This window comes from Drosophila subpulchrella, chromosome 3L, assembly GCF_014743375.2.
Source record: "Drosophila subpulchrella strain 33 F10 #4 breed RU33 chromosome 3L, RU_Dsub_v1.1 Primary Assembly, whole genome shotgun sequence".
Lineage (NCBI taxonomy): Eukaryota > Metazoa > Arthropoda > Insecta > Diptera > Drosophilidae > Drosophila > Drosophila subpulchrella.
The window spans coordinates 22151151-22174520 of NC_050612.1; the positions used below are offsets into that span (position 1 = coordinate 22151151).

The 23370-nt window shown below is 39.0% G+C and overlaps 2 protein-coding genes across 3 annotated transcripts in view; one reads left to right on the forward strand and one right to left on the reverse strand.

Moving 5' to 3' along the window:
• The window catches only part of LOC119552488 (trichohyalin), a 47327-nt gene that overhangs the window by 19894 nt on the left and 4063 nt on the right, over nucleotides 1–23370 (forward strand). For both annotated transcript variants that reach the window (XM_037862086.1, XM_037862087.1), the window contains exons 2-5: nucleotides 12502–12549; nucleotides 22564–22748; nucleotides 22811–23122; nucleotides 23241–23352. In XM_037862086.1, coding sequence (XP_037718014.1) covers nucleotides 22697–22748; nucleotides 22811–23122; nucleotides 23241–23352 — 476 coding nt within the window. In that variant the 5' untranslated portion in view covers nucleotides 12502–12549; nucleotides 22564–22696. The remainder of the gene's footprint in view (nucleotides 1–12501; nucleotides 12550–22563; nucleotides 22749–22810; nucleotides 23123–23240; nucleotides 23353–23370) is intronic.
• Nucleotides 6107–7714, reverse strand: LOC119552490 (transcription initiation factor TFIID subunit 8). The gene is made up of 3 exons (XM_037862090.1): nucleotides 7556–7714; nucleotides 6915–7493; nucleotides 6107–6347 (listed from the first exon to the last, which is right to left on the reverse strand). The coding sequence occupies exons 1-3, from the start codon at nucleotides 7668–7670 to the stop codon at nucleotides 6142–6144; spliced, it is 900 nt and encodes a 299-aa protein (XP_037718018.1). The 5' UTR covers nucleotides 7671–7714; the 3' UTR covers nucleotides 6107–6141.

The following is a 23370-nucleotide window of genomic DNA, read 5'->3' on the forward strand; positions in this document are numbered from 1 at the left end:
CAGAGCCAAAGCCATTTTCCACTTGGAAATGGTCCGCTCGATGGATGGGTGTGTGTGTTTGCGGATATTTTCCAATATTTTAAATTTATGGCCTGCTTCATGACCTGCAGCAATAAATACGAAGATGTTGCCAGCAACATGTTGCTGTGGCACTTATGCAACATGCTGCTGGCAGCATTTTTCTGCCGCTGACAGGCAGCGATTTTGTTGTTGTTTTAAATTCTGGTTATTGTTGCTGCTATTATTATTATTTTTTCTGTTGTTGTTGGTGGCCTAATCTCGACAAGATGAAGCGGCAGCCATATGGAAAAATATTTCAAAGAAAGATTGCCAAATCCTGATAACGAGGACTGAATGCGACCGGCACGAACTCCCCGAAAAGCATTTGAAATTGATTAGAGAGGGAGGGGGAGATGGAGGTAGAGAGAGACGGGGAGATGGCGGCAGAGAGAGACGGGTAGAGGCAGCCAGCGGAGCATCGTCTGCGATAAACATTTTAGATAGCATCGAGCCCATTAGAGACACAGATCGCAGGGGCCAACTCAGAGGGGGGTCGCAAATCATACAAATCCCCAAGGAAATCTCTTCGAAATTCTCTTTTATGGCGCGAAGCATTATCACAAGTCGTTGTGTCACATTAAGCAAATTTTAATTGAGTATAAAACCCCTGGGGACTTAAAAAATATGGCTTTATAATAGAATTAAAATTGCTTAAACGTTTTGCTTATAACTTTTGTATTAAATGGCATTACTTGAACTGTTTTTTAAAGTGTTAAGGAAATAATATTGCTGGAAACTTTTTCAGTAACTGTACAAACATTTTTTTAAGATCCCTTACGCAGAATTTCTAAAACATTTGGTTTTTCCCTTTATGGCTTAAAGTATTGTTGATTAAGTTTGATTATGTTACCCGTGGGGATAATAAAAGAACATTTTATTATTTAATATTAGTAACATTTGAAATTCCTGATGAAATAAATGTTTGAAGCCCATTTATTATTGGGCCTTCTAAGGTTTTAAGGAAATAATATCATAAAATATAGTTTGTAAGTGTAGGCCTCTTTTAAGAAAATATTTACGTAGGCCTTTCGAAAACCCTTTAAAAATGTTTTATCCCTGCACCTCTGATACTTGCTAATACTATTTTCCGCCACAGATCTTTGACAATGATTTGTGGCTGGCAAAGGCCAACTCTTCCTACTCCTGACACAATAAAAAAGCGATTTGAAAGATTGCGGAAACTCAGCTTGCCACCTTGCAAGTGGAGCACTCGAGTAGCCTTCGAGCGGGAAACTCGAGATGCGCGAAAAGCTGCGCATGCGCCGCCTGCCCTTGCTGCATGCCTCATTCATGGCTGTTTGGGCACCATATCCATTATACATGTACATATACGATATGGTGGCATTGTTCGGCAGTTCCCGACACATTGTACCAGACATCTTGCCGCGAGCTTTTCAGCCGAGTTGGCTGTGATTATGAGATGAAATTCCCCCCCCCTTTTTCGCCTGGCAAAAGAGGTTGGCTTTCATTGTCGAGATGGGGAAACTGCTTAGAATGCATAAATTGGCAAGACAAGCTAATGAGACAGGCCTTCTGACGGAAGTCGAGCCAAGATGTATCTGTAGTAGACTTGCATTCGCCGCCACAACTTTGACATGCTAAAATTTCTGCACGCTGGCACGTTTCTGGCATTATAAACACATTAGGTATTCGCAAAACATTTTCATTTGCCAAATGATTGAGTGAGAGAGTGAGAGGAGCAACGAAGTTTTCCCCCATCTTTTAGTGCTGCTTTTTCCAGGTTTATTAATTCAATTCGAAATGCATTTTCGGGGAAATTGCTGCCTTTTGCTTGGTGCATCCAGTGAGTGAGGCTGCAAAAATTTGCATAATTGGGTGTTGTCAGAGGCAAAATCGACAGGTGAGCCCAGGGAAGTTGTAATTGCATCCTCTTTGGCAAGTTGGCACTGCCGGCAATCAAATTCAATCAATTTAATTAAGCCGAAAAGCGGCGTTGGGGCGTGGCGTCGGCATTTCGCAATAGAAGAGAGCAGACCCGGCGTATACGCAATTTGCTTTATTTTTAACACGTTACGCACGTAGAGCGATGCTAAAAATATAATCGCGTATACACTTGTCTTTATATAGCCGCCATAATATCGAGTAACAAACGCGCCGGCACACACACCCTGGAAAAGCTGGAAAAGGCCAAGAGGAAACGGGAGTTTCCCTGCTCCTCCGGCTACATAATAAAGCGGCCATAAAGCAACAGAACGTGCTAACAACACGTACAAATGGGCCAAAAGGGATGTGGCCTCGGTCCGCCCGGTTTTTCTGTTTCTGTGCTGCTGTTTGGCCAAACTATTTCTGGGAAAAGTCATACGGGAAAAATTGGGCAAAATGATAAGGGAAATGGGTAAAGTTGAGGGAGTATGTAGGTTTTGGAATTTATTATTTATAGAACTTTTTGCCAAATTGGTTGGGTCTTTGTTGTTACAAAAAACCAAGACACTTACCCTTTTTGTATAGTAAGGTTATTTTAATTCCTAACCCAAAAATCAAAGAGACAAACTATATAGTTCTTAATATATAAGTGTTATGTTTAAATAAAGCCATACTTTGTTAAACAAAAATCTTTTCATAACTCTAGTCTGAAATATTTTAGCTGGAACCCTTATGTCACACAAATAAAATATGTAAAAGCCTCTCCTGACCCAAAACCCATATAATTTTTTCAGATCGAACCAACATCTCTTGACTTACCCACTACGAAATATGAGTGTCTTTTTTTGCCACCCATCATATATTCCAAGTTGAAGTTTTTGGGAAGGTCCCTAACATTGGATGAGGTTCTGCAGTTGCTTTGGGCCGTGGAAATTTGTAATTCCCAAACGAGGCAGTGAAGCATTCTCATGCTAAACACGGACCAAGAGCGATTTACTGGCACTTTTTCCTTATTTTTTTCCCCTCTCCAACTCCATATTCCCGAGTATGTGTGTCAAAAAGCAGACAACATAAATAACACGAGCCGCAAAAGAAAAGATGCCCAGCAAGGGCGAAAAATAAAACACGTGCAAAAAAAGAAGCTGGCTTTGTATTTTTCTTTTTCTTTGAGGCAGCTGCTTGATAATAAAAATCAAATAAAGCCGGGCCCAAAACGAAGAAATGACTGAAACCGCAAGGCAAAAGAAAGTGAGGCTGTGAAAAGGCAATGGAAAGTACATTTCACACACGCGCCGCCCAAGAAAAGAAAAACTGTAATAAAAGCCAGGAAAAACACGTAAATAAATAAGAAGCGTGAACTTGAATTGATTTGCTTAAGAGAGCTGAAAGAAACTCCCCCACTTGTTGGGCGCAAAAACATCATAATTATAACGAGGTAGCAATTTGTATGGCTCCGCTCAGACAACGGGGCGTATGAGCAATATAAGGAGGCAAGGAACTTTTTTATGGCACACACGGGCATCAAATTTAAAGTGAATGTCAAGAGAAAAAGGTTAAATGCAGCTGTAAAAAATGTAAAAAAAAAACGACGGTGGGTGGTAGGGCTGTGAAAAAAAGATTTATGAAAAATTGGCTTTTGTTGTTATGCCCGTTATGTCGTTGTTGTTGTTGTTGTGGTGGTTCCTGTGCGTCGAGGGGCTTCACAAGTAAACAAGATAACATGGTCGAAACACACACAATCACAGCTCGTAACGAAACTTACACTCACACACGAGAAAAGTCCGTGAACGGAAATGAAAATGCGAACTTTATGACAGCCTTTTTTTTAACCATATACGACCTTCTCCACCCGCTGTTCGTTAGGATATCCGCTTTTTTACCCGGCCGCATTTTTATCAACTAGAATAAATAAATCAGAAACTATATGCCCTGAGGTCAACAAGGTTTATCCGCATGCATGCACAGCAAAAAAGCCAAGGTTATTATAAAAAAAAGGAAAATAAACATGAAAAACATGGTTAGATAGGGTTTACATGTTCTCAAGATATAAAAAACATACAAAAATATATTATTGTTCCACAAATCCTATTATTCTATCAATAAAAATGTTTTCTATATTTTAAATGTATTTCTTTTTATTTTTTCATGTGTGGCAATGGTTTTTCTATCACTTAATAAATGTAATAATAAAAATACATTTTTTATCCCTAAAAAAAAGAACAAAAAAATGAAAACATAACAAAGCTAGATACTAATCAAAGCAGCCATAATTTTCATCCTCGTTTCCATGTTGAATTGAATTTTATCTGTCGACCGCAAAATAAACAAAGATGCCAAAGCAATTTTGTGGCCAATGGAAACAACAACAAGCTCAGTGTTGGTTTTTATGCATAGATAGATGCATATTGGCTAACATGGGTTAACTGGGTTAAAATGACAAACGCAATTGGGCACAGCAACAATAAAAACAGCACATTTTTGTTAAACATTTATTGGCCTTTCTTCGCGTGGCTTCTTTTTCGCTTTGGCCATGTTTTCCCCACATATGTACAGGCCTAAATGTAATTTCATTTTTATAGGTCTTTCACAAATTTGTGTACCGTTGTTGTGTATGTTTATTTTTATGTTTATGCATTTTAATGGCACAGTAACAACGGCAGCCAAGGAAAGTCGGAAAATTTGGCAAGTGAAGCGGCCTGCAAGCAGCCGGCGCTTGCCAGCTGTCTGATCTTTGGCCCCTTTGGACCCCTCTGAAAAAACCGACCCACCCCGACCCTGGCACAATATCAAAGTCAAATTGTGCGTAAAATTCTGATGTTGCATGTGCCAAATAAAATCATCATCGGCGGAAAATGTTGAAACCAATTCAAAGCTGATGACTAAATGATGAGCCAAGTGATGGGCAGAAAAGGGCCGGAATCTCAGGAATGTGGAGCAAATGCGTCATGTTTCCAGGTCATTAGACTTATTTATTGAATCCATTTTGCAAACCAAATTCAACAGGCAAATTCTTGAGAGCTCTGAATTATGCAGGCCTCACAGCTGTCGCAAATAATTTTGAAGAATTTTTGATTGTGCAAAAACATTTCATCACATGGGAAAATAAAGCTTCTAATAATATGAATGAGTAAAAATAAAAAGAAAAAATAAAACCAACTAAACTAGTTAGACTTGTACATCAAAATGTTAAAAACGAACGGAATAAAATTTTGTTGTTTTTTTAAGTGCAACAATTTCTTTCAGATAACAATTAAAATCATAATAAAGTAATTGAAAGAAAAATAATTGAAACAACGCATCGTTTCACTGGTCATTAAAATAATAAAAATGAAAAAAGCGAAAAAATAATAGCTTTCAATGATGGTTATTTGCAAGGCAATAAAATGGGTTTAAAGACCAGTAGTTAAAGTGAATTGGCATATTAAACTTACGAGATAAATGAGTACTATTCCAGAGGATATATAAAACCGGGAGAAGACAAATGGCAATGGCTCTATTGATTATTGCCACGACTCTTCCGGTGTAATTAGTTTTCCAAGTGATTATGCTCGTTCCCTGGGATTATTAGCTTGTCATCCAGGGGGAGATTCTGCCCCATCCAAGCTATTCTAATTGCATTCAATATTCCCACCTTAAAAACCCCTTCATTCGCCAGATAAAATTTCAAATAGCTGGGGATACTGGAGTAAAAGATGAGAGGGGCAAAAGCAGACACTCCACCCTGCCAAATCCCCTGTAATCCGAGCTCGGCGAAGAAATCACAGTCACAATCCTTTGGATCCGGTCTGCCACTCAGGAGTGTCGCCGCTCGATGCTGAAGTTCGGTTGAAACTTGTTGAAAAATTGCAAAACGTTAATCAAAGTTAAGCGGCGCAGCCCAGACGATGCCGACGTCAAAGTTAATTAAATTACAAAGTTATTTAATACTTTCGAATCGCTCAGGAGAAGCAGACCAGCAGGAGCATCTGTGCTGGTCCCGGGCATCCCGGGGATGCCAGGACCTCTGCTCCTGCGAACATCAGGGCAACGTGTGGCAGTCCTTAATGAAATGTAATTGAAATAAATTAATTTTTCTCACACTTTGCGATGGACCCCGGTCGGTAATGGAAACATTTCGTGTGCTTTTCAGCTCTTTTTCCTGAGCTGCAGTTTAATTCGGTTTTTGCAGTATTTCAGTTCGGTTCAGTATTTCAGCATTCAGTCCGGCTGCGACCAGTTAATCTCCTGCATCGAGTCCGACTCCTCCATCGCCTCACCTTCGTCCACGGACACGAAATCATCCCCATCGGAATCCGACTCCAATACCTGCATTTCCACGTCTTCGGCTTGCCAATTTGCACTGGTCTGGAGTGAATTCTGCTCCCAGTGCTCCTTGGGCTCCTTCAAAAAGCGGCAGCGCAGGGCTGTGGGGTCAAAGTTTTTATGACGATGAGGAGATGATAATGATGATGATGATGATGGTTACATAATAAAATAATCTCGGGCTGGCAAAAACTATCAAAAGCATTGAAGTCTTCGCTTCAGTGCTTCTTCGGATTTTTAATTCTCGAGGTTATTTCACAAAATGCACTGGGATTTAGTCAGGGATTTTAAGCATTCTTTTGTGATGAAAATGGGAATTATTTTACCTCGATGTGATAAAAATAAGTGGTTTCGGCTATTCAAGATTTTAAAGTCTCTGGACTTGTTTACCATAAGTATAATAAAAATTAGAATCTTTTAAGCAAAATTATTTTTTACATTAAATAACATTACAGTTGTTTGAAAAAATTATACATAACGTTAAAAAAAATTTACTTTTTAAATTTTAAGAAATCCTTTGATTTTTTAGTTAGGACCAGTTTAGAGTTCCAAAGTTCTGACTTCTTTATTAAATTCAAAACAAACTTTATTTTTGCTTTACTTCCCATGACCATTTTATGTAGTATACATACTTATATATATTGGGGTTCCTTTAACTATGAAATTACCTGCATGGGTGATCTCCTCCTTGTACTCATAAATGTCCTTCTCAAAGACCTGGCTGCGTGGCATCAAGGCATCCAAAAAGGCAGGTTTCTTGGGCGGAACCACGGCTAAAACACTACCGACTTCATCGTTTTGGTTACTTTCGAACAGCGACAGCTTGGGACTGCACCTCAAGTAGAATGCGTTCAGTGCCTTTTGGGTGTTCAACTGATTCTCGGCATGGCGTTCCCTCACTGCCACATAGCTTCTATCGGTAACCTGTTCCATTACCGTATTCCTGTAGGTGTGCGGCCCGGGAAATGGTGGCAAATAGTCGGGAATGTGCGAGGTACAGGCCATTTCCCGGGGCTTCGTGGCGCACAGCATTGGCTGTGGCCCCCTGTGGACGTCCTGGTCGCCTGTCTCCGGCTCTGGACATTTGACCACGTCCTTCGACTCCGAGTGACCCCGGCAAACGGCCACAAGGTCGCGCACCTGGATGTTCATCCGGTCAAAGGTTGCCTCCACATCAAAGTAGCTGGGCTTACTGCGACCAGCGTGATTGGAGCAGTTGGTGGTCCGATTGGCAATCTCACGGAATCCTCAAGGGAACCAATGATTAACATTTTTCCTGGCCTGGAATCGCTTTTTATTGTGTACTCACTGTCCCGCAAAAGTGCCAGCATCGACTGACGCAGTACTTCGTCCACCACCTCACAGTTTCTCTTCGCCAGCATATGGTCTAGCACTTTGGACAAGGCTTCGTCGTAGGTATTCATTTTTGGTGCAATTCTCTGAACAATTAATCTGACAGGCGTGAAAGTAACTCAATCCTCGAAATGAAATAAATTGACAGGAAAATAAAGTGCTGTAAAACGCTTTATAGGCATAGTGTTGCAAGCACTTGTTATCGATATATGAAGATTGCAGCCCTTCATTTAGGATTGCCAACGCTTTTTTAATTTGGTAAAATAACGATGCTTAATAAAGACTACATTTAATTTATTCTGTGTTTTGATTGTTTGTTTTTATTCAGTATTTTTATTTATTAAAAATGTACATGAAGCAACAAGCTTTTAAACAACATTTAATGGTTCAAAACAGTGGCTACCCACGCTCTTAACAAATTTACACAATCTTTCCAAAAGGCTGAGCACTAAAGACCAGCAGCTAGCTAACTACCAAATGGGAACTGTCTCCACCACTCCCCGAAAACTAATTACAATATTTTCGCCTTTTGCGATCGCAACCAACTGCAAACTGCTTAACATAAACGCGTATCTTGAACATCTCTACTAATGAGATATGCAAATATTTGCAGCCGAATGGTTTCCAAGAAAACCAAAGTGGGAGCCATTGTTTGTCCGATGACAAATTCTCCAGACTCCATCATAGATTAGCCAAAACGTGAGGCATAATCAGTCATAAGCCAAACAAACGGCGCGAAAAGAGAATGGAGAACGGAAAATCGAGTGGAAAAAAGGGGGAAAATGGGAAAACCCAGGCCAGTGACGAGGTCACTGTGTCAGAGTGGAAAAAGTACTTTAGATGCAGACAGATTCGCTTGTGTGACGCCCAAGAGGCTGCTGCAATTGAACAAATTGTACCTCCCCCCATAGTCCCCATAGTCCCCATAATCCCCATACTTCCCGCCACTCTTTATTTTTTACGATCTCCATCATGATGCTGCAGATGATGGGGATTATGTTGGCGGTCGTGCATTGTGGGCGTTCCATGGCTGACATTTGTACAAAGAACTCGCCCGTATCTAAGATCTCATGTTTTTGCCCCTAAGCGCTACCGTTTAAGGCTTACAGATGAAAAAAATCTTAGCTGCTGAATAATTCATCAAAGACTTTTAGTGCTAGCCACTTATATAACTATCAAACTGCAAAAAATAATGAAATGTGAAATGGGACATTCAAATTTTATTGATATTATTCAATTTTCAAATGGAGAACAAGTTTATAGTCTTAATAAGACATTTATTATAATGCATTCATTGTTGATATAATTACTTTTAACTCGACACGGAATATAACTCCTGATAAACAGTCTTTATTGGTTTCTTGCATATTAATAGGCCATTAAATTTGTGATTTATAAATATAGCTAGCGAACTAGTTTTACTTTTCTTTGTGCTATTTTTAACTTAGTTAATTTTATTTTCTAACCTTTTAAAAGTGAAGCTTTTAAATTTGATTATTATATTGTTTCAAATACAGTTTAACAGAATAACACCTTAAATAGTTATGAATATAATTTAAAATTGGTTCAATTGCAAATATTTTCTGATGTTTGTAAGTTTTCCCTGACAATACCCTTGTATATATCCGTTCTGCTAATTTCTCCCAGTGCACTCAGTGATGAAATGGAATTCGCTCTCTTGACATGCAAATTTATGCACTCGCATTTGCGGTTGCGCCCATTGTCGCATAAATTCATTCATAATTAACCAGAATGGAGAGCACATCCCGACATCCCGATGAGCGATTCGCAAGTTGTTTGCCCAGACGACAAACAAAATAATTGCTGCAATTTAGCCACCAGCAAAGAGCCGAACAAACGAGTATCTATGTGTGTTCAGTGCTCATATGTATAGGGGGAAGTGCAGTGCAAATTGAGCTGTCCCGGGCTAATTCGAACGATTAATTCGATAAGCTTGCAGCTCAAATCGGCAAACAGAAAGACGGACGACAGTTGGACAAACTGGCAGCCAATTGATTGAGCAGCCGATTACGATTACTGGGGAAGTCTTGGCCGAAAGCCCGTTCCCGGTGCAAATTGCCCCGTCGGCTTGTTTGGAGCACAAAGCACCACAAATTGTTCCAGTTTCCTAGAGGCGCAGATAAATCCATTGAGATATCGGGACCCGGTTCCCCCGACTTTCTCCGCATCCTCATCGCAGCTATCTTTTTTAGCTGGACCGTTAAGCCCACGCAGGTCGAATGCATTTTGGCCAGAGTCTGTGGCACGATCTTCGGGGTTCTGTTCTGTTTTCGGTCCCTGGAAGCAATCACCCGACCGAGGGCGGCATAATCTTTATGACAGACCACTGCCGGAACACGCCGACAGGTTGAAGATAGGGATTGGCCAACGGAGCCAGTTGAACTAGTGACCTTTGCTGAAAATAGATCATTAAATTTGCCCCTCTCTATCTATAGTATATCCATAAAAATGTTTCTTTACAGCTTTGAAATCCATTAAATTCAATGGTTATTTTTATTGAGACTTTTTATAATGAATATAAACATACTAAATTAACATTTTTTAGAAGTAAAACCTGTATATTCTCATTGAAACCTGTTGTTTTATTTAGAGCAAAATATAATAATAAGAAAAAGTGTGAGAAGGTTAAATGATTTGAATGACTAAAAATATATTTATAATTTTAAAAATTATTGTAAATTGCCAAAAACAAAAATAGAATTATCGCTGATTGGCGATCACTTCTTGTAACGATCACTTAGTTAAGGCCTCATTACAATCTCCTGATGTCGGGACAATCAAAATCAAGCGATTGCACGACTTTTGGCCGGTTAAACAAATCGCTAATGACACAATCAATGCAAAATTGCGTAATTAAAGCCAGATGGCCAACGGTCTGGGCCACGTTTGATCAATGGCCCGTCAACCCACGGAAGCCAATTTACCGAAAGACACAAAGCGCGTTCGTCAACCCGTCAGATTGTGTTAAATTGTAAAATGACAACAGCTCGAGCAATAACAATAACAATTATTGTAAGTTAATGTGTGGCGGGGGAAACGAGTTTACTTGACCAGCAAACATCAGGTGCCTCTAGCAAAGTAAATTTATTATATTTGGTGGAGGTACGCGAATTGGGAAATCATATGCCTCCAATCTTTGAGTACTTACAAATGGGACATGTGCAAATAATGACGGAATCGGTGAGCAAATTTTGATATGTCGCCTCCTTATCTTATCAGCTCAAGACAAAATGGTTAAAATAGGTTATACACTTATTTGCACAAGCCTTTCACAGATTTGTATTTCGTTTTGTGAAAACCATAAAAGTTTTTACACATGGCTGAATTTCAGGAATTTTTCAAGTACTGATTACGGGAAGCACATAAAAAGCGTACGGGGAAATAATTAGTTTTTTTCAGACCGGCTTAATTGTATTTCTGTGTGATACAGTAAATTCCTCTAGCTACTATTTCTTTAATGGATTATCAAATAAATCTCATTTTAAATCTTTATAGACAGACATTTTTCATGACTATAGCTGTTTATTCATATACAAATATATCTGAAACCACTTCCAAAAGAACTCTTCCTTGTTTTTTGTTTGTTTTTCAGATATTATTAGGGCACTTGCACTTTGCAAGTTCTGTTGTTGACTTCTTTGCACTTCGACATTTGTCTGCCCTGAAAACTTTTCCCCCAATGGCAGTTGTTTGCATTTTTCACCCAGCTTCTTTGTACTCGGCTTATGCAAATCGAATAGAAAAGATTGAGATTGTCAAACAGACAATGTTGCAATTTAGCCTTTTATGAAGTTGACAAAGTAATTCTGCACCGAGACTTACTTTCTATTTGCATTTGGCTTTTCAAATTCAACGGCATGTTTGGAAACGCCTATCTAATCATAGGCCAGGTGACGATACCACAATATCTGAAAGGGAATACGAAGTTAGCAATCGAAATGACCTTATTATTTCCAATTGACACAGTTTCGAGGTTTGTCCAAATTGAAATTTATTGCCGAAACAGCGGGAGAATTTTTGTCGAACGGAATTTAATAAATTATCAATTCAAGTGAGGCTTCATGTGCGAAATTGGGTATTAAAAGCGGACTGCGAAGCTCGTGGCACATTTAATAATTCAATTCTCTTTTCCTGAAAGCGGAGGCATCGGAGTCTGCCCCGATTTCGATTCGATTTAAATTCAACTCAACTTTTCAAAGCTGGCAGCAAATTTATGCAATATCAGGTTCCCAACGAACTCCTTTTGTGCCCAAGCGTTCCAGAAACACAGAAATGCAAAGTTTGTGCTAAAAACTAAAAACCTTCTAAGCATAATTACGCAGTTCAACGTGCATAAGCAGAAACAACATTAGAAAAGAGCTCAGGCATCATCAAAAATTTGGGTAAAACTGAGGAATTTCGGCGGGAATGGGGTTGTGGGGATCTGGTGTGGGGAAGTTTCTTCCAACTTGCAGCTGTATCCTACAAATATATGGACAAAATAAACATTTCCAGCTGACAGACGTCGAAGCCAACAAAGATAAACAAACAAAACAACCGAATGCAGTTGCTTAAATTATGAAAGAAACGCCAGATCAAAGGGATGGGTAAAATACTTGGTAGGGGTTGGGGGAAATGTGGGGAAATCCTGACATTTTCAAGTGGCTGTGATTCGCTGCGAATCCCGCTGCAATTATTATTATTTTTCGACCGCATTTCGCTGACGCCGAGTGGCTGGAATCGAGAAGTTTGCATTTTTATTCGCCCCTCGATATGTCAAAATGCTTTTTGTGCCTCGATTGAGGCTATATTTATGGCAAAGGAACTGTCTAGAATTTAATCTGCATATTTTTCTTTGGTTTTGTAGTTTTTATTCATTATGGATGTATTTTTGTATTGCAGATTCGCCAATTCTGATCTGAAGGACTCTCGAAGAAGCCTACCCAATAGGTAATTATATTGCAAAGTATTTTATGTTGAAGTGTGTGCAAAGCGTACAATTATCTTAAAAATTATATTTAATAGGGATTTTCTGAACATTTAATATAAATAACATCTCAAAGAAATTGGATATCTTTGAAAATATTTCCATTATTAAGAAAAATAGTATGTAGAATATGTAAGAAATATAACTTTGTAGCAATTAAATCTTTTTAGGTTATCTTTAATAATTTTAACATGTTAATAATATATTATTACTGGGAAATATTACGTAAGATATATAATTTTATGCCAATTAACCCCTAGCACAAAGTTATATTTCATACATTCCTCAGTAATACCAATGAAGTTATCAATTTCCACCAACACACATGCCTTTTGCGGGCTCAATAAATTTCCACTTACAAATGTGTAATGAAATTGTATTATAAATTTCACCCGGGAGAATGCAAGCATATAATTCAAATGCCTGTTCGATACGGATGCCATTGCTGCACTTCATTTGGCTAATGCAATTTGAGCCACCAAAAAACCGCCCACTCGAATGTGGTTACACCTCTTGGCCCTCTTGTCAATATTTACCGCACATTTTGCGCAATGCCAAGCGGCGACTTTGGTTTTCATCTTTTGGATTCGGTTTTTGTTGCTATTCGCACTCGGTTTGCATTTACACTTACCCATTTGTATTTATTTCCCCACATGGGCCGCGTTTGGAGACCCGCTCTATGGCAATTCGATTCCCGCTTTTCCACCATTTATTTATGCTGATTCCTTTGAACATTATCGCCATGTGCATTTTTTATGGAAAAAGGGAATTGCAGCGGCATTTACTACAATAAGTTAGCGATAAGGCATTGGAGTGGCATATAAATTAATAAGAGTACGTATACAAACGGAAAAGTTTATGTCGTCACACGTGGCGCATACGTAATAATTTCCAATGGTATTTCTGTGGCCTTACGGCGACAATTTACTTAATACCCACCGATCAATATTGATACTTGGCCAATATTTATACAATTTGTTTCAAAGTCACAGACATACATATTTCCATGAAGTAGGTTGGTTGGTAGAGAAACCTGAGTGACTCAAATTGCAGATGATTCAGTTTTCCCCCTGTAGCTGCATTTGGCTTAGTCAGCGATGATTTTAACTCATTCCTTTTTTCTTTTTGTGTATATATGACCAGAATCAATTTGCATGCCATTTGCTATGTCAAAGTTTTCTGCTTTTTTTTTCACTTTTGACCATATACGTTGCGCTGCCTATGAGAACGTAATTTGATTTTTAGATATCGAGTTTGATTTGTGATTTTTGTGGCGATTCTAAATGGCTCGCCTTGACATTTCGTGCTGGGAAAAATTTAAATATAGATTAAAAAACGCCAAAAGCGGCTGACAAGAGTGTCGAACGGAGGAGCATCATCTGGCGGGCCATTAGTGGAAAAAGCTAATGCCACGCCCCCACACGCCCACTGGCCTGTGCCACTCAATCTATAAATATGCCAGACTTTGCATAGCCGTAAAGTCAACAAAAGGCATCCGCAAAATGGTTGGGGATATGATGATGCAGCAGCTGGTAGAGAGATGTCAGGATACCCAGATGATGGTTAAAAGTGGGGGGTTTTGGGAGGTGTTATATGAGCAGTTACGGAGGCGGGTTAAATGGGGAAAAACGAGTGCAGCAGACCGGTTGCCTATAAATTACATTCAAACGGAAATCATTTTGCATGCATGTCCTGGCTCCTGACTGGTGCAAAAAGAATAAACCTCCCCCATTCGTTCTGTTTGTGCCAGCGGAATTTCAACATTTCAGTAAACAGGCGGCAAAATTTCCACTTGGCCTGCCATTGTCAACACTGCGTATACGTGATGAGTCCAGCATTAGCCCGGCCATAAACTAACATTCCATAATGCGATTAACCCCGGCACAATGCAATTCCTGCGCCCGTCTGCAAGAAGCCAAAGAATTTCTGCAGCACACGCACAAAAACCAGAGACGAAGCAACAAATTTCCAGCCTGAAAATGATTTGAAAGCAACTCATGTGTATGTGGGTGGGCTGGGGGCTGGGAACTTGGGGTTGGCTAACAAACAAGATAAAACTTTTGATTTATCGTTGACACGAACGCCAAGAACAGAAAGAACAAGGGGACCAGAACCAGAAACATAACCAAAACCAGCTCCAGGACCCATGTCCTGGGTCCTGCTGAATTTTTTGGTTAGTGGGAGGCAACTGGAAACTAACTTGGCTTAAAATTGCGTGCGTCGATAACGAAAGACAGATCCTGCTCACAGAGAAATTAAATAGTTAAAAAATCGATTACAAATTTAAATAAATTTTTTAAGCGTTTGCATTGGTTTTTAAAGCATCCCAAAAATAAAGATAAGCTCATATTTGCAAATATATGACTTAATTTAAGGGTTGTAAATATATCTAAATTGTTTTCTCGGTATAATATGGTTAATAATATTATTTTTATTTATTTAATCATATAAAATACTGTTTGCCAATGACAACTTTATAAAAATTATTATAAATTGCTTTTTGCCTTATGACACATAATTAAGTTTCGATTTACTGATTGATTTTATTTTAGAATGTAATGGCAACTTAGAGAAAAAAAGGGGTTTATACCTCAAAATCATTTATCGAAGTTATCAAAATTAAATCAAGTGTCATATGTATAATGTATTTGCATGACATGTTATTGCAACTTATTGCCAGAAAAACACTTTACTTATAGTAAACAACATTATTAGTAAACAAAAAGATGTTAGATATGTTCAAAATAATCTTTGAGCTGCTTACATATAGTTTATAACATAATGAAAATTTAATTTGAATGAGGAGAAAATTTTTTTTTAATTCTAATAGATGTTCAACATATTTCCATTGGTATAGGAAAACATTTTTATAACATTTCAAAAGATCTTCAATAAATTTCGGTATTTTCTCTGAGTGTGCCTGCATTGAGGGCAATTACCCAGGATGGAGGACGAGAACCAGAGGGCTATACGTGGGAGGCAGTGTCAAGTGTGTGTCACGACACGCGCCGACAAATTTGTGGGCTCCCCCACCTAAAAGCGGCAAACAAGCATAAACTCTGCAGCTTCTGCTACACCAGGCAAATGAGGCGGTCTTGGGGGTCGGGGTCGAGCACAAGGAAACAAGAGGCACAGCCAACAATGGGCAGCTAAATGGTCAACTTGCTGGCCGGACTCTCGGATAACATCGCCAAAACAATTTACCCCAAACCAGAAACCGAAAACAGAACTCTGAAAGCAAAGTTCCGCAAAATTTGTTTGCTTTGCCAGCCTTAATTTCCACAAATATTTGCTCACTCGCATTTTTTGTGTTTGCTCGCTTTTAGGGAATGGCCTGAACTTGAAAAATATTAATAGAAAATATTTGTACGCCACAACAAAAAAAAGCACAAGTGACATTTTTATGTCAATGAAATAGGCACACGAAACAATAAGCATATTATGGAAAAAAACTATCTTAAAGTGAAAATCGACTTGGCAGAATTTACATCATCGCTTGATCACATACATTTGTCCACTGGAAAAAATAACATTTTAATTATGGCTAGTTTTGTTAGCATTAAGCACCTTATAATCATTTTTACAAGCAACATAGAAAAGAGAGTAGTTAAAATCTATTTGATAAAAAATATAATATTATTTAATTAGGAACTAAAATCTTTATTTTTTTTTATTTTAATCATCCTCTCGTTATTTTCTTAAAAAGGAATACAGTTGGACACATTGACTAAACATTTTAAAAATAGCTTTATTACGTTTTGTGAACTTGGGTTATCACAAAACCATTCACGATTCAATTTCTGATGGAGTGATCATTTTGCCACAAATAGAAGTCATCGTATTTTCTCCACGTGTACGAACTGATAGTGTCAGATAGGCTGGGACACCCCGCCGTCGGCTGAAGTGGAATAAATTCGAGGGGCATGACATCACTTCAGTCTACTGACTGAGTTCCAATTGCCGAGTGCGATTACGTGCTTTGGATGCTGACGTAGCCTCTGGCGCCTCGAAGTTTATTTTATTCGATGACGTCGTCTTCCAATTCGAAATGCACCTATCGCATATGTACGTATATTTGAACGCAGATTCGTTGGGAAATATCGGAATTGCGGGTACGTGCGGCGAGTCAAAGGCGATTGCGGTGGCTGATATTTATTGGGGGACCCAAGAGCTTTCGGCTGAGTTATGTCATATCTTTTGGGGTAGGACCCAAAAGGTGCGCACGCCAAGCAGGTAAAAATGATTGATAGGTTGCTCTCTGGGTTTTGAATTGCAGCCAAGTTGATTTGTGATGAGTTCTGATGAATTGCCTTCGGCTCTCGACTGAATCTGAAGATCCGGAGATTAAATTTATGACTTTATGCGGACCAAAAAGGAGATTTTTGGCTTTAATTTATAACTTTAACCCTCCAAGCCCCAACACAATTGGCAAAAGTGTTCTCCTGTTGCTCCATTGAGTGGCAGAAATCCAACCGGAAGGAATCCATTTAAAATTCATCTAAACTCATTAAAAAAGTTTTCCTTTTTTTTTCGGCGGCAAAACTATAAATTAATTTCAACTTGGACCGCAGCAGTAGAAAAACAGAGACGAAACTTTAAATGCACTCAAATTCAATTGAAAAGTGCAGCCTCATGGCCTGGCACTGCGTATACTTGATATCGCGCATACGCCGCATGGGACCTGTGGTGCCGAGTTGCTCTGCAGTGCCATCGTCCTGTCAAAGCAGCAAACACACAACAGACTCAATGACTTGTCAGCAACTAAATGACTTTCACTTTTCCAGCTTGCCAGTGAAGGGTAGAGTGAGCTATACTGTACACAGGAAAAACTAAGGCAATTGCTTTAAAATTTAAGTTTTATTAAAAATAAAGAGGCTAAAAATTAACGTTGACTTTATTTTTATTATTTAAATACTAAGCTAGAAAAACTATGATACATCTATCCACTTAAAACTGAATATATTTCCAAAAAAGGTATGTAGAGACATATCATCTTCTATATATACAAGGGTGGTCAAAAGTATTTTCACAAAAAAAAAGTTAAATATATTCATAATTTGAACTTACATCTTGGTAACTTTGGCATCAATGGAAAGGTAATTTAAATGCCGTTTGAATGATACAATACATTTCTTAACACATTCAGTACTTATTGAAAAGGACGAATTTGTGTGAAATTGTCCTTTTTGAACTTTTTTCCTCGACTTGAAAACTTAAATTTTTTGATGCAAAAAGTTTCTTCAAACAAAAATAATAGTAACTGCAAAAAGAATTTTTCAAAAATCATTTTGCTTATATTTTTTATGATTTTTTATAGGTGACACTGTCGGAAAAAATTTGTATGAAAAAGAGAATAATATGGCTAAAATGCATGTTTCTAAGCATTTTCAAAAAATCATAAAAAATATAAGCAAAATGATTTTTGAAAAATTCTTTTTGCAGTTACTATTACTTTTGTTTGAAGAAACTTTTTGCATCAAAAAATTTAAGTTTTCAAGTCGAGGAAAAAAGTTCAAAAAGGACATTTTCACACAAATTCGTCCTTTTCAATAAGTACTGAATGTGTTAAGAAATGTATTGTATCATTCAAACGGCATTTAAATTACCTTTCCATTGATGCCAAAGTTAACAAGATGTAAGTTCAAATTATGAATATATTTCACTTTTTTTTTGTGAAAATACTTTTGACCACCCTTGTATATAAAACTCTTGTAATTATTCAAAGAGTAGATACAGAGTTCAAACCAGCGATGCTACAGCTTTGAAATTTTTACAAAATATTCTTTTTGTAGTGTTGATTTATGCAAAGAAAGGATTTTTGATTACAAACAGATCCAAAGAAATCAAACTGTTTTTTATCCGTAATATTAAAGTAAATTCTAGCTAATATTGTATCAACATATTTTCCAAATCAAATACTTTAAAATCTATATTGTTACTATTGGTTTTCTATAAATTTCTATAAGTTCTTAGTTCAGTGATATATACATTTTTAAACGTGCACGCTTAGCTTGGTGTTGAGATGTGTATCAGTGGACAGCTCGGAAATTCCAAGAGGACAAAGTTGCCGGCTGACGATGGCAAAGACCCTCGGCTGGGGCCGGAATAAAGAAGGAGAAGTTCAGTCAAAAGGCATGACAGATGCGGAGATAGCAGCTCCAGCCACAGCCACTACGTGTTGGCTCCTCACCGACAGATTCCGCACAGGTGAACCATGAAAATGCTGCCAATTGCTCACAGGTAGAAATTTTCAAGGGGGCCCAAGTGGTAGAAATGGTTGAAATGGCAGCTGTGAAAACGTTTCTCGGCTACTTTTCGCTGCAATCGAGGGAGACGGTGGAGTGCAGCAAGTGATTGGTTGGAATCTGGCAGAGATGCGTATAAATTATATTGCTCGTCCACGATTTTCCACATTTATCCCCGGTGGCACGGGAATGAAAAGCTCTGCACTGCAATTTATTGCCACCATTTACACCCGGTTTTCAACTGATTCCGAACTATTTCGTGTGACGCGCACACTGTGATTGCGTTTAAATCAATGAAATGCGCATAAATTAATTAAGGCAGAGCGATTCGAAATCGAACGAAAAGAAATCCCATTTGTTGTATTTATAAATGTTTAACTTCCTATGGCTACAAATTAACCGCACAAAAACATTTACCTTTAATTAAGCCGCAAACTGGTATTTTGGCCAGCAATTTGCCATCGATTTTCAGTGTTTGTTTACTTGGCCGAGCGAACGAAATCTATGCAAATTCGTTTGGCAACTTAATTATGCCAAGAACGGGTTGATTCCGCCGTAATTGATTACGACATCTGCCGGCTGGCCAGGAACTCCCGCAACACAGATATGACATGGTCAAGATTAATGTTACCAATTTGTCCACATCCCAAGCCGCATGCCGATCTCTAAGCCGCTGTTAAGATTTTTCTAAAATTTATTTGGCAGTCGTTTGCATTGAACCCGTCGCGAAGAGGTTAAGTCCAAAGATGTTTTTCTTCTTATTTGCCATTGATGGAGCCGTTCAACTTTTGCTTTTAACTGGTATTCGGCTTGCGGATTTGATTGATGGCTGTCGAGTTCTGCGAGTGGGTGATGATGATCTGCTGAAGAGATCTCAATTATTTCCAATTCCCCCGGTTCGCAGTTCTTAAATTTTCAGCGCTGTTTTTGATGCGATTCTAATTGCGACTAAATTACACATCATATATCATCGCATAGGCATAAACACTTCGTGGAAGTATATAATTTATGCTAATTCCCAGCAAAGCATCGAAATAGAACCCAAATAGCACCTCTTATATGTAAATTCGGTTCCCAAATAGATGTAGCCCCCTTAAAAAGTTATCGCACGCCCCTTGCTCATTTATCAGCATCTTTGGGATGGGGGCCACACGTGTGATTTTTAAGTAGGATACCTATTCCTATGCGTATTTTAAATCTGAGGCTTAAAACCCGAAGTGCCGATGAGCTTATCTCCAACCTCGAATGTCTGGACAAGGTTACGAGAAAGGGTCGGATTAGTTCTAGAGACAGATTCAGCTTTTAAAAATTTTAAAAACCCAATTTTTATACCATTTGGGTCTAAGCTGCCGCCTGATTGATTCGTCTGTCTTTTTATTTTATTTTTAACTTTTTTTATGACTCCGTTTCCCCGAAACTTGTTGATACGATCCAATTAAAATCACATTTTGATGTCGTAATGCCTAAGCCTAAATTACTGCCGACGCGCCCAAGTTCAAGATCAAGGTCTTACGATTTCCCCTTCATCATTTTCCGAGGCATTTGAATGTCGTCTGAGCTCCCACAGTCAACTGCATTGGAAGTGGGTCATAAATCAGTCAAATACCGCCCACTCGCAGACATTTCCCTGCGCCTATTTGTGTGTGGGTGCCGTCTGTCTTTTTATTAGCCACTTAAACGAATGTCGAGTTGTAATAATGTTGACAGAATCGTGGATCGGCGGTGTCTTGAAGGTCTGTATCTACCGGGAACTCTCGCGTCATCGCGTCATCGGGTAGAGCAAACAAACCAGAAAGCAGGTAAACAAACTGCAGAGACAGCAGTTACAGCCACTGAACCTTACCAAGATCGGTACACGGAAAAAAATATCGTGATTATTGGGAAATCTTGTAGAAATCACATTATTAGCCACCAATATTAAAAATAAACATATTGTGAGATGGAAGTACTTAGCTTCATCAGATTAAAGCATTTCTTGTTCTATTTAGTATTTTGAAATAATATTCAAGATCTTAAATTGCTGAGATCATACATATTTTAATATTCTGACCATTTAGATAATCAAGTCTAAAAATCTATATATTTTTCAATATATTAAAGATAGATTTAACTGTTAAATGCTTTCAGCTGAGATCATATTTAATTATTACGTTCGTTTCGAATCTAATCAAATAAAACCTATTATACAAGGCACACCTACATGTCATAAAACATAAGCTAATTTTTTTTTATATTAATAAAAAAAATTTCCGTGTACGGGGCTGATAATGAATGTCAAGTCGTCACCGTTGAGGAATTCGTTGTCGATTGCCGTTGGCCAAGAAAAGCCAAGAGGCACAAGCCACCAGTGGCTTTGGGCCAAGTCGGCGAAACCCAACAACTCCGGCTTGTCTGGCGAAGCTGTCAATCCAGTTGGCCCGCGTGTGTTTACTTCTTTAACTCTGTTCCTTTCTTTCCCCCCTTTAATTTGTTTGCTTTCGTGGGCATGAATTATTTTACAGGAATTATATATGATTAGCCGTGTGCATTCGTGTGCGCCGGTCTTTGGGGGAAATGAAAGGGGCGGCGGCGAATTAGCCGCACGCTCAAATGGCTCAATTAAAATGACACAATCTAGCCCATAATTTGCTCAGAGAGTGCAATTGAAACAGGTATACCATCGCTAAAAGCTTTAAGTGATGGATCATTTAATTAAGTCTGGTGGAATGTCAAAGGTGAAAGACATGTCACCGGCGAACTTGCAGAGAAGGCCTAACTTTTAATTACATTTCGGCTTATCATTAGATCTTCTTTACTTTCACTTTTAGTTCAGTTTGGAAGCGAAATCTGATTTTGCCTTGGAAAATAAGGTTTTTACCGGGTTTCAGAGGGAGTTTACATTTTTAAAATACCTTTTTCTTATTTTTTAAATATTTTAAGATCCTAAGTTTTGAAGTAAGCTAAACAACTGTATGGAAATTTAATTTAGAATTATTGCCAATGGAATTCTGAAGCCAATGCTGATTTTGTAACCTTAGGGAAGCAAATTGTTTTAGAGAGCCAAGTTTATAATCTCATCTCACATATATAACACCACACAATTTATTTAAGCCAAAACTATGACCCCTAAGTGGCAGTTGTGCCAAGAATAACCCATCACAGACCCTCTGAAACAGTTAGCGGATTAACCCGCGGCATTTCGTGTCATTTATATGGGAAAGTGGGTCACTGCAGCCGGTACGGCACACACACAATTCACACACTCGGAGGCACTCGGTGTGTCAACAAATTGAAAATAGAATGCAATAACAAGCCCCAGTGCCAGTGGCAGTGGCAGCTACAGTGACGGCTTTTGACCAGGCTGTCTGCCACTTGACGAGGTGGTTAAAGTTATGAAAGTGCTAATTGAAACGCCACACAATGACCGGCCAAATGAGCCACTCGCTGAGTGGACACTGGCTAACCAAACCAAAGAGATGATGACCAGTTTCGTGGCCGAAAGCTGTTTATGAATGGGGGCCAATAAATAAAATAAATCTGTTTGAATACATTCCCGTCGGCTCAATTTGTCTTGGTTGGTGTGGAGGCGTTTGTGTGTCCATCCATCAACGGAAACACTTGTTAGAGGCTGCTCCTCCGGAATATATTTGCATAAAACAAACATTTGCTGAAATAAAATTATGATAAGCAGACGAGTTGAGAGATTAACGAATGTTCATCGTTTGTTTTCGTTTCATTTCCCCTTTTTTCCAGCCCGTCATCCGGTTGAGCGATGTAAGAAGTGGCCAGAACGAATAAAGTACAGAGCAACCAGAGATTCATCTTAGCCAAGAAAGAACAGGAACAAAGCCCCCGCATCATCAACCGTCAAGAAGCAGGCATCAGGATGAGTGGCAGCCATAAAATGTGGTGTTGTCAAGTATTTATCTTAGCTTTATGTGAGTGGTTGCACATGCAGTTCCCGCGATGATTTATTGAATATTATTTGTATGCCCCCCAGTTGCCCACACAATTTCGGCGGAGTTCCATATCAGTGCAGCTCAGGCCGGCGTCAGCTTCGATGGGCCCTCGCCGGCCCAAAGAACGGATGCAGTGACTCCAACTTCCAGGCCAAAGCGTCGCGTGTACGCCTTGTGCCCGCCGCAGTTCCATCGCGTGGGCACCGATTGCTACTCGCTGGTGGAGCAGCGCAGCAGCTGGCTGGAGGCGCACTTCTTCTGCAAGGACAAGAACGCCAATCTCACGGAGCCGGGCAAACACGCCGACCGCAAACTGAGACAGTTCCTCCAAAAACAGGATGCCCTATCAGGCGGTGAGTAAATCCTTTCAATTTAAATAATTCGATCAAAATTAATTGCATCTTCCTAATGGTTGTTTACCTATATCTCCATTTAAATAAGAAATAACTTAATCCTACTTTTAACCTTTAGAAAAAGATCCCATTTGGCTGGGAGCCACCTATGACCACCACAACAACCAATGGCAGTGGAGCATGAGCGGACGCAGTCTGACCACCGACTCCTTCAGCCGCACCGATCCCGCGTAAGTGATCTCTTCGAT

Coding starts and splice junctions, on each gene's coding strand:
- LOC119552490 (XM_037862090.1), bottom strand. CDS start 7,670: ATGAATACCTACGACGAAGCCTTGTCCAAAGTGCTAGACCATATGCTG. Junction 7,494..7,555: donor GCTGGCACTTTTGCGGGACA/GTGAGTACACAA, acceptor GGTTCCCTTGAG/GATTCCGTGAGATTGCCAAT. Junction 6,348..6,914: donor GGAGGAGATCACCCATGCAG/GTAATTTCATAG, acceptor TTGACCCCACAG/CCCTGCGCTGCCGCTTTTTG.